Source organism: Cupressus sempervirens, chromosome 2 (genome assembly GCF_028749045.1).
Source record: "Cupressus sempervirens isolate cs-2001-9-10 chromosome 2, ASM2874904v1, whole genome shotgun sequence".
NCBI classification, from domain to species: domain Eukaryota; kingdom Viridiplantae; phylum Streptophyta; class Pinopsida; order Cupressales; family Cupressaceae; genus Cupressus; species Cupressus sempervirens.
This window is the reverse complement of record NC_143119.1, coordinates 767,477,850-767,491,616: the sequence shown is the minus strand read 5'-3', so window position 1 is coordinate 767,491,616 and position 13,767 is coordinate 767,477,850. Positions and strand designations below refer to the sequence as shown.

At 35.1% G+C, this 13,767-nt stretch overlaps 1 protein-coding gene across 3 annotated transcripts in view; it reads left to right on the top strand.

Moving 5' to 3' along the window:
* Positions 1-636: 636 nt before the first annotated feature.
* The window catches only part of LOC149575709 (serine/threonine-protein kinase TOR-like), a 214,384-nt gene continuing 201,253 nt past the window's right edge, over positions 637-13,767 (top strand). For all 3 annotated transcript variants that reach the window (XM_089815481.1, XM_089815482.1, XM_089815480.1), the window contains exons 1-11: positions 637-796; positions 1,505-1,843; positions 1,924-1,998; positions 2,208-2,380; positions 3,564-3,662; positions 3,978-4,137; positions 4,362-4,505; positions 4,598-4,767; positions 4,977-5,181; positions 5,280-5,480; positions 11,664-11,816. In XM_089815481.1, coding sequence (XP_089671607.1) covers positions 1,517-1,843; positions 1,924-1,998; positions 2,208-2,380; positions 3,564-3,662; positions 3,978-4,137; positions 4,362-4,505; positions 4,598-4,767; positions 4,977-5,181; positions 5,280-5,480; positions 11,664-11,816 — 1,707 coding nt within the window. In that variant the 5' untranslated portion in view covers positions 637-796; positions 1,505-1,516. The remainder of the gene's footprint in view (positions 797-1,504; positions 1,844-1,923; positions 1,999-2,207; positions 2,381-3,563; positions 3,663-3,977; positions 4,138-4,361; positions 4,506-4,597; positions 4,768-4,976; positions 5,182-5,279; positions 5,481-11,663; positions 11,817-13,767) is intronic.

Below are 13,767 nucleotides of genomic sequence, written 5' to 3'. Positions count from 1 at the left end.
TTAATAATTTAATATTTAATTTAAAAATTTGTAACTCTTATCTTTTCTTTTTTATTGATAAAGAATCTTGGCATATTCCCATGCTGGGCTCTTATACTGCCATTGTATAAAACGCCTCTCAACGTAAATAGATAAATGATTTTATAAATGACAAATTATCAATTTATTTTGTCATTGAAATAATCTCCCCAGACAAAAACACAAATGTCATCATGTTTCTTCTTAACTATCAATTTTCTTTCATACACATGCTTGTAGATATCTGTTTTTTTTTTCAATCTTTAGATCACTTTGATGTAGTTTGGCCTTTGTTTTTTATAATTGAAATATATGAATATTAGAATCTTTGATATGAATATAAATTTGAAAAAAAATTAAATTAAATTTCCATATAAAATAAGTTTATAAATCTTTAACAAGGTTTTCACTCGCTAATCGTTGCACTACATAATAATAAAATATAAAATGAATGCAAATTATTCGAAAACGTGACAAATATACTTATTTAAAAAAAATTAAAATATTAAATATTAATGTGCATTTTAATCTTCGGGCTTCGTGGAGTGAGCTCAGTGGTAGCATTTCCTCCAGTACGCCAGCTGCGCGTTTTCACAGGATTTCAACGTTTCGTCGGCTGGGCTGCATTCGTTTTACTCTGGATTCTTCGCACACTCGCTGCATGTTACAATCCAGACGACAAGACTAATAAGTAGCTCTGCTTTTTCAAAGAGAAGGAGTGGTTTCCTCGCAATTCAGCTATGGCTGGTTGTGAGAAAGTTACAGTGGGAGTCTTTAGGTGCATACTCTTTTCGTGCTGGTTCGATACATTTTTTAAGTTTTAGGGTTTAGTGATTTAATTTTTTTTTTTAAAAACACCTGGATACAACACGGACGATCCAGTTGCGGACATGTAGAGTTTGCCCTAATTCTGAGTACGGGCCGGTGAAGATGTGTGGCCGAGCCGTATTCAGGCCGTATCATATCCGTAATCGAACTGGGACACCCGAGGCAGGGCGTATCCAGTGACTCTGCCCTAGGGCAACGGGGAGAAGGATAATATCAAGTTTAACACCTGTTATGACAATCATGTATAATAAGATGTAAAATAATTCCTACACAGTTTAATCCAGAAAAGTATCACAAATCAATATAGACTGTGGACATCTGATAAGCATAAAAGTTAAATAGCTTTTAAATCACAATGTTTGGCTGCAGTACAAACAGGTAGTATCATGGATTTTGCTTGCTAATGCGGGAACTAAACAAAGCAAATGATAAATTGTCACAAGTCACCATGGGATTCATAACAGGGATAAAAATAGTCAGTTGGGGGTAAAGTACTTTTCTTAAACATCTATTTTTTACGTCTCCAAGAGTAGTGATGTTTCCAACAGTGGTCTTAAAACTTAATGTTGTAGGTTTTTATTTTAGTTGGATATTGACAACTCACTCGGGAATGGTTTTTTGGACGCCCTTGTAATAGTTTTATGTTTTGTTGTTCCAGGAGAGCTCTGTAATGGTCCTCAGAAGACATGTTTTAGAGGAAGCCCGAGATCTTAGTGGAGAGGCCTTTACTAGCTATATGGATCAGCTTTATGATAAAATTTCTCTACAAATGGAAAGTAATGATGTTAGTGAAAATTTGGCGGCCCTAAGAGACATTGATGAGTTGATAGACATGAAATTGGGAGAGAGTGCATCAAAGGTCTCAAAGTTTTCGAATCACATTCGTTATATATTTGAAGAAAAACATGATCCTGAGGTTTTAATACTCGGAAGTGAGGTATTGGGTCATCTTGCCAGAGCAGGGGGAGCTATGACGGCAGATGAAGTTGAACATCATGTGAGTCAGGTTTCTTGGATGGTGCAGCTTCAAAATTATTTCATAGATTAAGCAATGGTAGTGAAATCTTGAGTCTGCAGGTTAGGAATGCATTGGAATGGCTCAGAGGTGAAAGAGTAGAGCATCGCCGTCTTGCAGCTGTCCTGATTTTGAAAGTGAGCGTAATTTTAATTGAAGTATTGGTTCTGTGTTGGTGTTTGTTAGAAATTGTTTGTTGTAGGAACAGTTTTTTTTTCTGTTTAAGCTTGCTTCAGTATCCACTTTTAATTGTATCCTTTTTTGACATTTTCTTTTCTTTGTAAACACGTATATATGGGATTATTGCTCACTCAACATCTTTGTTATGAGAATATTTTGATGGCAGGAAATGGCGGAGAACGCACCAACAGTCTTTAATGTACATGTGCCCGAATTTGTGGATGCTGTGTGGGTTGCACTTCGAGATCCATCATTAGCTGTTCGTGAACGGGCTGTAGAGGCCTTGCGTGCTTGTCTTTGTGTTATTGAGAAGCGTGAGACACGTTGGCGTGTACAATGGTTTGAATATTTTTATTCCATCCGTGAATTTAATCAACAAATTCCTCACTTAGAAGCATAATTATTGAAGAAACTTGATTTTTAAACAAGTTATCCTTATTCCAGTATATGTTGTAAGGGTTCTTCATCAGGCTTTATTTACATGCATGTGTGCTGGACTTGTCTTATCTATTGAACAAGTTTCAGGTGCTTCTAGAATGTTATTCTTAAAAATTTTGAAGAGCATTCTGCAAAACTCCCAAAGGTATAATATGGCAAACTGTGTCTAAAAGCGATTATTGTGAAAAAAAAAAAACTGGAATTACATCATAGTAGACAGAAGCAGAGGCGAGTTGCTCTTGAAGAACACTCTGATTAGGCACAAGATGCAAAATTACTGCATAGGTTTTTCAACTTCTAATTGTATGGTACCTAGATATTAAAGGGATAGAATTTGTGCCGTCCTGGAGCTCTACTATAACTAAATTTAGAAAATACCTTCAAAAGTGGGCTTGGTTGAATGCTACAAGTTTTTTTTTTGATTTAAATACACAAGTATATCCTTTGAACACACGTTTCATTCTGTTTGCATGACAGTGAATTCTAGTTTCACTCTTTCTCTGGGAAAAGTGGGGAACTGGTGTTGGCTAACCATTCACTTGTATTGCTATTCTTCTATTTATAAATCCTCTGGCTAGATAATTGCCTTTTAGCTTAAAAATGCAACTAACTGTTTTTGAGACGGATTTAATTATAATATGATGCAACACTTCTTGATGTCTGTCTATACCTTGGTCTTGCATACATGTAAGACCAGTTCACTTGTGTTACTTCTCTTCCATTTATAGATACCTTTTACCCTATAAATGTAGCTAACCGTTATTAAAGTGGATTTATTATCATGCAGTACTTTTTGATGTCTGTCTAAACTTTGGTGTTGCATAGTATGCTGTGGTGTTTCAAAGTTATAACTCGTTCCAAGAAGTGTTCAATACTAGCTATATTACTCATGATCAATAAACAATTTTCAGGACAAATTTATGACAAGAAATAACAGTTTTATTGAATTTTTATGGCGCCAAATGCTGGTTCTTTTTATCTTATTTCATCTTTTTATCTTATGGTATACAATTTTTTGTTTGTAGTCCAATCTAAAGACTTACTTTTACATTCTATAGGTTTTCACATCTTTTGTTAATGATAGGTACTATAAGATGTTTGAGGCAACACAGGATGGCCTTGGAAAGAATGCTAGTGTCCACAGTATACATGGGTCACTGCTTGCAGTGGGCGAACTTTTGAGGTAGAAAATAATGTGAACCTTTTGCGGACTATGCAGTATTCATTGATGCTTCACTTTTTTGTTATAGTTATATATCTTGGTTCCCATGAAAACTGAGATGCAGGCCAACCACTTGAAGCTGAAGATTGCAAAAATCTTGAACACTTATTTTTGAGGACTTATGTCAATTATGGGATGATTTCATTGCAATTATTTGAAGTAAAAGTGATAATATTGTTTAGAAAATATTGCTTTTGATATTATAATATTTCATGTTAATAATTTTTGAATATTTTTCTTTAATGTGCATACTACATTGATATCTGGTTTCATCAGGAATACTGGAGAGTTTATGATGTCAAGGTACAAGGAAGTTGCAGATATTGTTTTTAAATATCGTGAGCATAAGGACAGGCTTGTACGGCGCAGTATTACATCATTGCTACCTAGAATTGCTCATTTTCTCCGTGATCGCTTTGTCACTTCTTATCTTAAGGTAAATTCACTGTATAAGTCTTGCAATAGCATTTAGAGGAAGCTACATGTGGTTCTGTCCAGGACAATGAATCCTCTAAACTATATTCATCATATGCATGTCACGTAGGATTTAAGCATTGTTATGGTTTTGTTAGAAATTTATTTTGCTTGAATATTGGGAATAATTCATCACATGTATTCTAATATTCATTAGTTTGGTATATCTGGACCTGGATGTGACAGATATGCATGGATCATATTCTTGCAGTTTTGCGTATTCCAGCAGAACGTGCAAGCGGATTTGTTGCTCTTGGGGAAATGGCCGAAGCCTTAGATGGAGAATTGATCCACTATTTGCCGACAATAACCTCTCTTATACGCGATGCTGTAATATTTTGTCAATGCTTCTTTTGCTTCTACAACTGTAGCAAGTTGAGTAGAACTGAATTGTTTTTTCCTTCTATTGTAAAACTTTGCAGATTGCTCCACGCAGAGGTAAGCCCTCAATGGAAGCCCTGGCATGTATAGGGAGCCTTGCAAAAGCTATGGGGCCTGCTATGGAAACTCATGTACGAAGCTTATTGGATACCATGTTTTCTTCTGGTCTGTCACCTTCTCTGGTTGAATCACTAGATCAGATAGCTTCTAGGTAATTTACCTGGGAGTAAATCAAATTACCTTTTGTCTCTTCTGAATCTTCTAATTTTACAAGGGCTGCACATTACTTAAGACTGGTGCTTTTTAAAAACATAATATACTTTATCATTACATATGTTTGTCTATTTTTGTGTATATTTTATATTTTTAGATCCCTTGCATCCATAAAATGTTTGACATCAAATTATTGAAAATTTCCAGTTTACCTTCATTGTTGCCAACGATACAAGATCGGTTACTTGATTGCATATCCGTCGTGTTGTCGAAAACATCATATCGCACTGTGAGGTCCACTGGAGTGGTAGTACGTACCAGCACTGTTCTCAGTCCTCAACAAGTTTTGGATGTTAATGACCCTGCTCTGATACAGCTTGCATTGAGAACACTAGCGAACTTCAACTTTAAGGTTGGCTATTCATGTCTTTCAGTTGAAAGAGAACAGTTTGATATAATTCCACATGTTTGTGTCTTTATGAAGATTGTAATTCTTCATTACCAATACAGGGTCATGGACTTCTTGAATTTGCAAGAGATGCTGTTGTTATTTACTTGGAGAACGAAGATGGCTCAACACGAAGAGATGCTGCAATATGTTGTTGTAAGCTAGTAGAAAATTCTTTTCCCTCTATATCTATGCCGTCACAATTCACTGCAAACCGAGTGGGCCGCCCTGGAGGAGCAAGGCGATGCATTCTTGTTGAAGAAGTAAGTTTAGAAAATGGGATTTATTTTCCCTTTATGTGCATTGTCACCTGCGAATTTTTTATTAATATGTATGTTTCCTTTGCTAACTGAACGAAATTTGTTTTACATATTATATAACTTAAAATTAGATTGTACTTGCTGTTGAATTTTCATTCTTTATAGGATGAAAATTCTTGCCTGCTAATATCTGAGAAAACTACTGTTTTAGTGTGCTCAATGTGTATTGTTAATATCTATGTTCCTGTTTTAGCCAAATCTTCTTGCAAAAAATGGATGAGAGAGAATTGATTACTATCATAAAATATTAGAACATGTGGCAAATTCAATGGATGTATCAGGCCAAAAGAAATGATAGGATACATTAAAGCGATAATAATTTTCAGGCAGTGTTTGTAACCGTTTTGTGAAGAGGTACGGGCTATTAAAAAATTAATTTATTCATTTCGGTGCACATATTGCAAAGAAGCTATGGAGAACAATATAGGCAAATGAGCAATAGACTAGTATTGACCAAGAATTTTATCGAACAAAAATGGCAGAGGGAAAGATAAAATAATACACTGGATTCCTAACATGGGGGAAACTAATAGGTTTTGGTGTTGGATATGGTGGTTAAATAATATAGATGAGCATCCATTGAAATTGGTACTTTCACACATATAGGTGGATAAAACTGCTCAAATTTCTTCCTTCAACTATAGGGAGTTCTAAAGCTATGTGGCTAACTATAATCTTCATACACTCCAATCATTGACTGATTATAGGTGCTTCTCAGTCACAATTTCCTTTCAGCCAATTGATTTCATCAGAGTATATGGGTTACTCTCTAATTTGTCTTTGCAAATTACCTGTTCAAGTAATTTACCATGTGATAACATGAATTGGCAATTCTTTGGATTTGGGGACAATTGTGCAGATCTGCATTGTTCTATACCTCGTCTTAGAGTGTTTAGGTGTGTTTCTTGCTCGCTATAAATCGATCAATCATCAAGAAATTTTGACAATTTGTTTGACATCTTGTTGAAAGTGTGAAGAATGGTTCTTTGTAGTGGCTGAAACATTACACACTTTGAATGCCATTTGATTATATGCATACAGGTAGTCTTCTATCTCAAATGTACTCTTTAGCTTGTTATATTCAGAGAACCCATCCGTAAAAGAGTAGATTTCATGATATACCACAAATGTAGTCTAGGATCAGATCACTGAAGAAAATTCAAAATGGTTCTTTAACAGTGTGTGCACTGTGCCTTTTGAAATGCACACATGTTCAAATCTGTGCAATTGGTTTTTAGAAGAATATAAGTATTAGAGAGACACAAGCACTCGTCTCTACCTCAAAGATTATGCCAGCCTCCAACATCTTTTGTATCTCTTCCTACATTTTCACAACCTAGTTTATGTTTGTCTTGGTATTGGAGGGATCTGATGTATATGGATTGTGCTCTTGGTATTGGAGGGATTCGATGTATACAAAGATTTGGGCGTGTCTTCTTCAGGCTTCAGGTTGTTGAATGCCTAGGCTAAGTTGTCTTTATAATCCATGAAGATTTTAAATGCAACTAAAATCAATATTGGGTCCCAATCATCTCCTACGATTATTGTTTAGGGAATACCTTCTTTTCCTATATTTAATTTCTTGACTATTGGTTCCTTGTATACCTTTTAATTCCCTTTTATTTTATGTGCTGGCATACCATCTGATTCAGCAACTCTTTCTATGTACTCATCATGCTTGAGGGGTTGTTTTACTTCTTGCCTGATCATTTTTTGTCTTCTACAATTTTTTTAGATCTATAACATTTTGCAATGAAGTTGGAATGTTGCATGGTCTTCCAATTGCCAATGGAGGGGTGCATTCGAGAGCTTGTTTCATCATGGACACAATGTTGGAGGTCAAGTATTCCACATCAGTATGTTGAATGAATCCTCTTTCTTCCTCTTCCCATGTTTCTCCTCCCTTTGAATCTGAAATAGAGTAGGCAATCTCCTCGCTCACTCCTTGGTCTCTCAAGTTGGCGGTGTACTTCCTTCCATTTTTTTTATTTTATGAAAATGGTTTTCCTTTTCCTGTTATGATGCATCTTGGCTACTATTAGCTACCCTCTCCCAAACAATGCATCGTATGGTTTCTTCTGAAGCAAAATTTTACAGCGATCAGCTAGAACTATTGGGTTTTGATGATTACCTTCTATACCATTAGTCTCTACAATATTTGATTCCATTTTGATCTATGTGTACTAGTCAGATTTTTTGCTTGCTTACAATACTCCATTGACAATTGCATTTGTCAGATTTTCTGCATGATCTACATTTTTGCAATGACTGATTTCTTTCCTCTGTTCACTATCAGTAGCATCAGATTAATGTCTTGTTTTCCCTTTGATGGTGGTGCTATTGAACTTGTACACTCGTCTTGGATCATCACCTATTGTATTGGTAATTGCCACTCTCAATTGTGGCTTACTTTGTAAGAGATATGCTACTCTTACAAGTATTGTAGTTTGTTAAATCTGTCATACTATATTCCTTTCATATTTCGATCCTGTGGAGGCAGTGGTTATCTTGTTTGAACTCCACCATTTGTTCCCTATCACATTCACCACTTTTACCTTAGCATCTCCATACACGGGTTTAGGAAGTAGCTTTCTTTGTTTGAGCTTGGATTGACATCTAGTCTTGCCTTGTTTTTACGTTCTACATATATTATATTGATATTGTCTTTCTACTTTAGTTAGTCCACGTCTTCATGATTATTGCATCCACACCACTTGGATAACATTCTTGCCTTTTTGTGGTAAGCTTAACATTCATTTCCGAAATGTGCGCTTCCATTACATTTTTGGGATTAGATCATGGGTTTTTTTTGCATCATATTGGACTTTCCTATTCATGCCACTATTATTAAACTGGTAGTTGTTTCACCATCTATACTCGTACTCACTAGGGGTTACATTGTTTTTTAATTTTTATTGTGTTAAGGTTTTGGTGGTGTATTCAACCAGATGTTTTTGCCCTTGTAGGAAGCACTTGTGTACTTATTTTTAAATTGTATGGGCATTCCTTTAGAATGCCCCATTACTTGGTAGATGTCAAAAAATAGCTTTTTTTGAAACCATTTATTTTAATCGTCCTTCCATTTTGTGTTTGATGCACCACAATGCTTCATTTTCTTTGGTGTTTTCTTTTTTCGATTTTAGTTCCTGTACCATTGCCATAATGCCCCTTCACAAGGATTGGATAGTCTTTTATTCATTATCAGTGTTGTCCTTGGTGGTATTATCTTCTTTTATTTTTTGTTTCTCTTTATCAGATATCTTTATCTTGACTTGCAAAGCCCATGGCCTGATTATATGCTCCAACATAGGAAGATGGTGTCAACAATTTGTTCTTTCGTATTAATGGAATCAATCCATTTGTAATTTGTCGTGTAATTGCTCTAGTCTATGATTACAAGCTCTTACACTTACATTTTTTTTTTTCATTGCTATCTCAAAACAATTCGATTTTCGCTTTAACGCTTTTTTAGTGCTTTCCATGAAGCTTTAGAGTGTGCCAAATGTTCAGTAAACTAGTGTATTGTGATGGCCATTAAAGTTACAGGAATGGTCTCAGGCAGTAGTCCTTGTATCCTTGGCTATTCACAATCCATATTGTTTTGCATGTGTTGCAATGCCTAATGGGATCCTCAGATCCATTTCTTGTAAGCTTTGGGAGTTTTTGCCTCTCCATACTTGGACTTGTTGTGGAAGTCACCATCCTTCTTATCTGATGTGTCCCTTATGCCTTGAATTTGATTGGACAATTTCGATCTTTGTGTTTTGATTGCTCACTTTCACTCCTAACCACATAAGACCCTCTACATGTCTTCCTTCACAATATTTATCCTCTACGTGTCCTCTTTTATACTTATTTTTCTGTTGGGATAACCTCAGGATCATTTCTATACACTCTCCACGTAGGGATCTTTGGCTCAGTTCCTCCAATTCTTGGTTCTTCTGAAATTTGCAGTTATATAATTTGACGTATGTTGCTTTTAGATGTTCTAGTTAGTTCGTCTCTAGGTTCTCCTTCCCCTTCATGCGACGTTGGTGGTACATATGAATTTTATACATGGTCGATGATATCTTTATATTGTATGTTGGAGAGTGGTTGATGCCTTGCTATCTCCTACTGCTATCCCTTTATATGTTCTTCAATTATGAAGGCTTTCCTTTCCTCATGACTATTGCTTTGGCTGACGCTTCAGATTTTACTTATTGGTGGGCTCTGACTTTCCGTCAAAAACCCTTTACTATCTTTGGTAATTCTCCGTGATCTCCTTTCTTGTTTTTGTTGTTCTCTTGTTGTTAGGGACCTTCTCACTATTCCCTTTATTGATTCATGACTGCTTGAAAATAGTTTTGCATCTTTATTAGGTGGTAAGGGTATTAATTTCTGATAGTGTGTAATTGGTATCAGGGTTCTATTCCTTACTTTGATTCCTCTCCTTGTCCTGTTGTTGTAACTATTGTCGTAGATCTGGTAGGACAATGAAGTGGTGTGCTATATGTCTTTGTAAAGGCATTAATTTCCAAGAGTGTGTGTGTAATTGGTATCAGGTTTCTGTTCCTTACTTTGATTCCTCTCCTTGTCCTGTTGTTGTATCTATTGTCGAAGATATTGTAGGATAATGAAGTGGTGTGCTATGTGTCTTTGCAGTGTATGCAAAAGATGATAAACATCTTCAATGACGGTTAAGTTGTTCCAGATGGCATCCTAGGGACCTCTCTCCCGAGGGCCTCCCTTCGAATATATTCTTTAACAAAAATGTCCCAGTAATTCACTAATTCTTGTGCAAACTCATTTTCCATTTCTTTGTTGGCTTGCACAGGTTTGTCCTCGACCTGTCCCATTATATTGCTATTTTTTACCATCCTTACATTATTTTTTACCAAGATTTGTAGAGGCAATGATGCTAGATGTTTGTTGTCTAATGCTATTATAATGATTATGTAGAGTAAACAGTAAGATCAAGCAGAAACAAATACCAACAATAGTAATTCCAGAAAGATTTTTCAGTTCATTCATTCAGGAGATACTGCAATATTATTGAGGAACCTCACAATTGTGGTCTATGATCATGTTTCCAACAGAAGTATATACAAGATGAACAGTGATTGTTGAGAACTACCAACCATCAGCATTTGTCAACTGTTTTATTATTTGAATTAACTTTGCTGATTACAATTAAACTAATATAATTGTTACATGCTACAGTTATTAGGGTTAGGGAAAAGATGTTTGAGGAAACTTTGTTGAGAGAGATGATGGAAACAAGAGGAACAAAAAAGACAATTAAGACGAGTAGGATAAATGACAAGACTCAATGGCAAAAGGCAGTTCTTATCTTCAAATGTGATATTCTCTTAGCTGGGATTCCCTGTTTATGGAGCACAAAGTTTGCACATAAGAGTTTTGAATGTTGATAACCTAGTGAGAAGTGGAAAAACTAGCGTTGAGTGTGGGATTGTGCTCCATCTTTAAGGTTCACATGTGTGAAAATGTTGTTATGGTTAGGGCAAAGATGTTGGGGGTTAAGATTTCAGAATTCCAGGGGCTAGGAGGTACTCGTGGTCTTGTGATTAGAGTCACCTTTGGTCATGTGACAAAGGGTACTAGGGACCTCCATGACTCCTCAAGTATGGGAAAGATCTGTGGGGTCTGGTAAGGGTTTGCAAAGCCTACATTGTGATTTTGTGATCAATAGGAGGGGCTATAAATAGGTGTTAAGTAGTTTAAAACATACTAACAAATTTGATACCAAAACAAGTGCAAAAATGTGTAAAGGACTTCCTAGGTATGCAATTTATGTTATTATAGCTATATTGACATTTGAACTTGAATCATGCTTTTTGCAAAATGAAGTCAATTAAAATTTATTTGGAACTATATGTTCTATTAAATTTAGGAATCTAAAATGAAAACTAAATCTTTATTTGATCTCAAGTCATATATTTTTACCAATGTTGATGCAGGCAATTTTTTTAATTGAATTTTATGATTGTCAAAACATATATTCAAATGAGGCAAGTTATCTTATAATTTTGTATACTAGTGTGTTAACAGAAGCATGTTAAGAAGGAAAGTGCCTCGCTCTTTTATTATTGATCCATCTGATCTCTAGGTATATAACCATTGCAGGTTATAGAGAAGCTCTTGATTGCAGCTGTTGCAGATGCAGATGTTGGTGTACGCAAGTCAGTTTTTGCTTCTTTGCATGCTAATGGTGGCTTTGATGAGTTTCTGGCACAAGCTGATAGTTTGCGTGCAATATTTATTGCACTTAATGATGAGGTGATGGCTTATGTTTTAACTGCTTCATTTGAACTTAAATTTATCTGAATGATTTTCAAATAATATTTTTTCAGCTAATGGTGGTTCACACAGCTTGAGAAAGTTTCTCTATTGTTTTTGAGATTTGAAATGCAGCACTTTGGTTCATTATTGGTATAAAAATGGTAATCAATAGCCATTCTGCAATCCAGAAGTTTTCCCATTAATTTTTTTTATGTATCGTTTCCAGGGTTGTGTGAGTGCACTCTTAAAACTTGTGACTTCTCTTTCACGGGTAGTGTTAAATTATATGTACATGAAAAAGAGTAATGCTAAAGAACATATGAAGGTAAAAAATGCTTGATAATATGATAATATCAAATCCTTATATTTTTATAATTGAAGTAACAAGAATCGGAATCAGATTGGATCGAACCACGAATCGGCCATTAATTGGAATCAAATCGGCAAATTAAAAAAATCCTTGAAATTTAGCGAGTCATTTATTTCATAAACCCTTCATTGCTGATTCGATTCACCGATTCACAAAAAATCGTTTGGCTTGAATCGAATCGCTGAATCGCATGAATCGTCACGATTCTCGTTACTATGATTATAATATATGATAATAATTATTTATGTAATTTATATTTTAATATTTACTAAAATTTCTATTTTTTGATACTTATTGATTATTAAATCCTATGTCAGACAAGGATATCACATGTTTTTGTTTGGTGCAGTTCTTTGGAGCACTCCTTATTAAGTATTGAACATTTACTTTTGGGTTTTAATAACTTCTTTGGTCATCTGTGGACGTTAATATGCCATTTTTTCTTTTTAAGTGTAAGATATCTGAAAGCTTGATTACCAGCTAGAGGACAGCTAATGTTGCTAGCCTAGGACAATTAAACTTGTATTCCACACTAATAATGTGCACTTTGTTCCTATGAATTGTATAACGATGATATGAACAATAATTATTTCCCATCTGTGCATACAATCCACAACTTTTGCACTTCTGAGGAAACTTTGAAAATTTACCTTTTTTGCCAGCTGTATTTTGTTGGCTTTAGTGGGTGTTCAGGATATATTGGGGTATTTTTAATTTCCATAGAAGCAGAAATCACGAAAAGTTGCAAAATTAAAATTCATTAGATTTGCTTTTCTTTCCCTGTCCTTTAATTGCTTTATAGCAAAATTGTTAAACAATGATTTTGAACGAGTATCTGGCATGTGAACACGTAAAAAATGATGAGAATTTGCCTGCTTGACTTACACAACTTACTTTTCAGCTTGCAGTGAGCAAGGATTTGATTTGCTAGGGGCTGCATGGCTAGGGTCTTAGGAAACTTTGAGAGTTTTAGGAAACGGCATTGACATAGTTTTTAAAAAAAATTCAACAGCATTGGCTTGGGTCAAATTGTTATTGAGATCTATAATTAGTATTTATTCCTCTTTTTGTCACATCTGCTGTGGAAGAAAGCATGCACAAGGAAAATACAGAATAATTGTTGAACTCATTTTTGTTGACAAATTTTGCCTTAGGACAACTAGGCAAGCTGTAGAGCATGGAGAGATGAGAATAGAGTTGGAATGGCACAAATGAAAAGCTAGAAAAGGTCAGGGGTTACACCTAAACAATGTAGACACACATTTCTTGTACATAATTTTTGCTTGAATATTTCCGTGTATCAATACAAGCAAGAACCTTAGTGAATGATGATGACAACCACTAGCTTTTTAATTTTTTAATTTTTAATTTAATTGTGAAAGTGAAGTTTAAATAATTGTTTGAATCATTTATGAGATTGATGACTATATATCAGGATTCTAATGTTTTATTGACTATATATCAGGATTCTAATGTTGTGTTCTGCCTAGTATCACATTCCCTGCCCAAATAGTCCCCTATAGGGGATGTGCGGATGGATAGAAATGTCCCCATTCTATCCCCATTGTTGTCAAGATT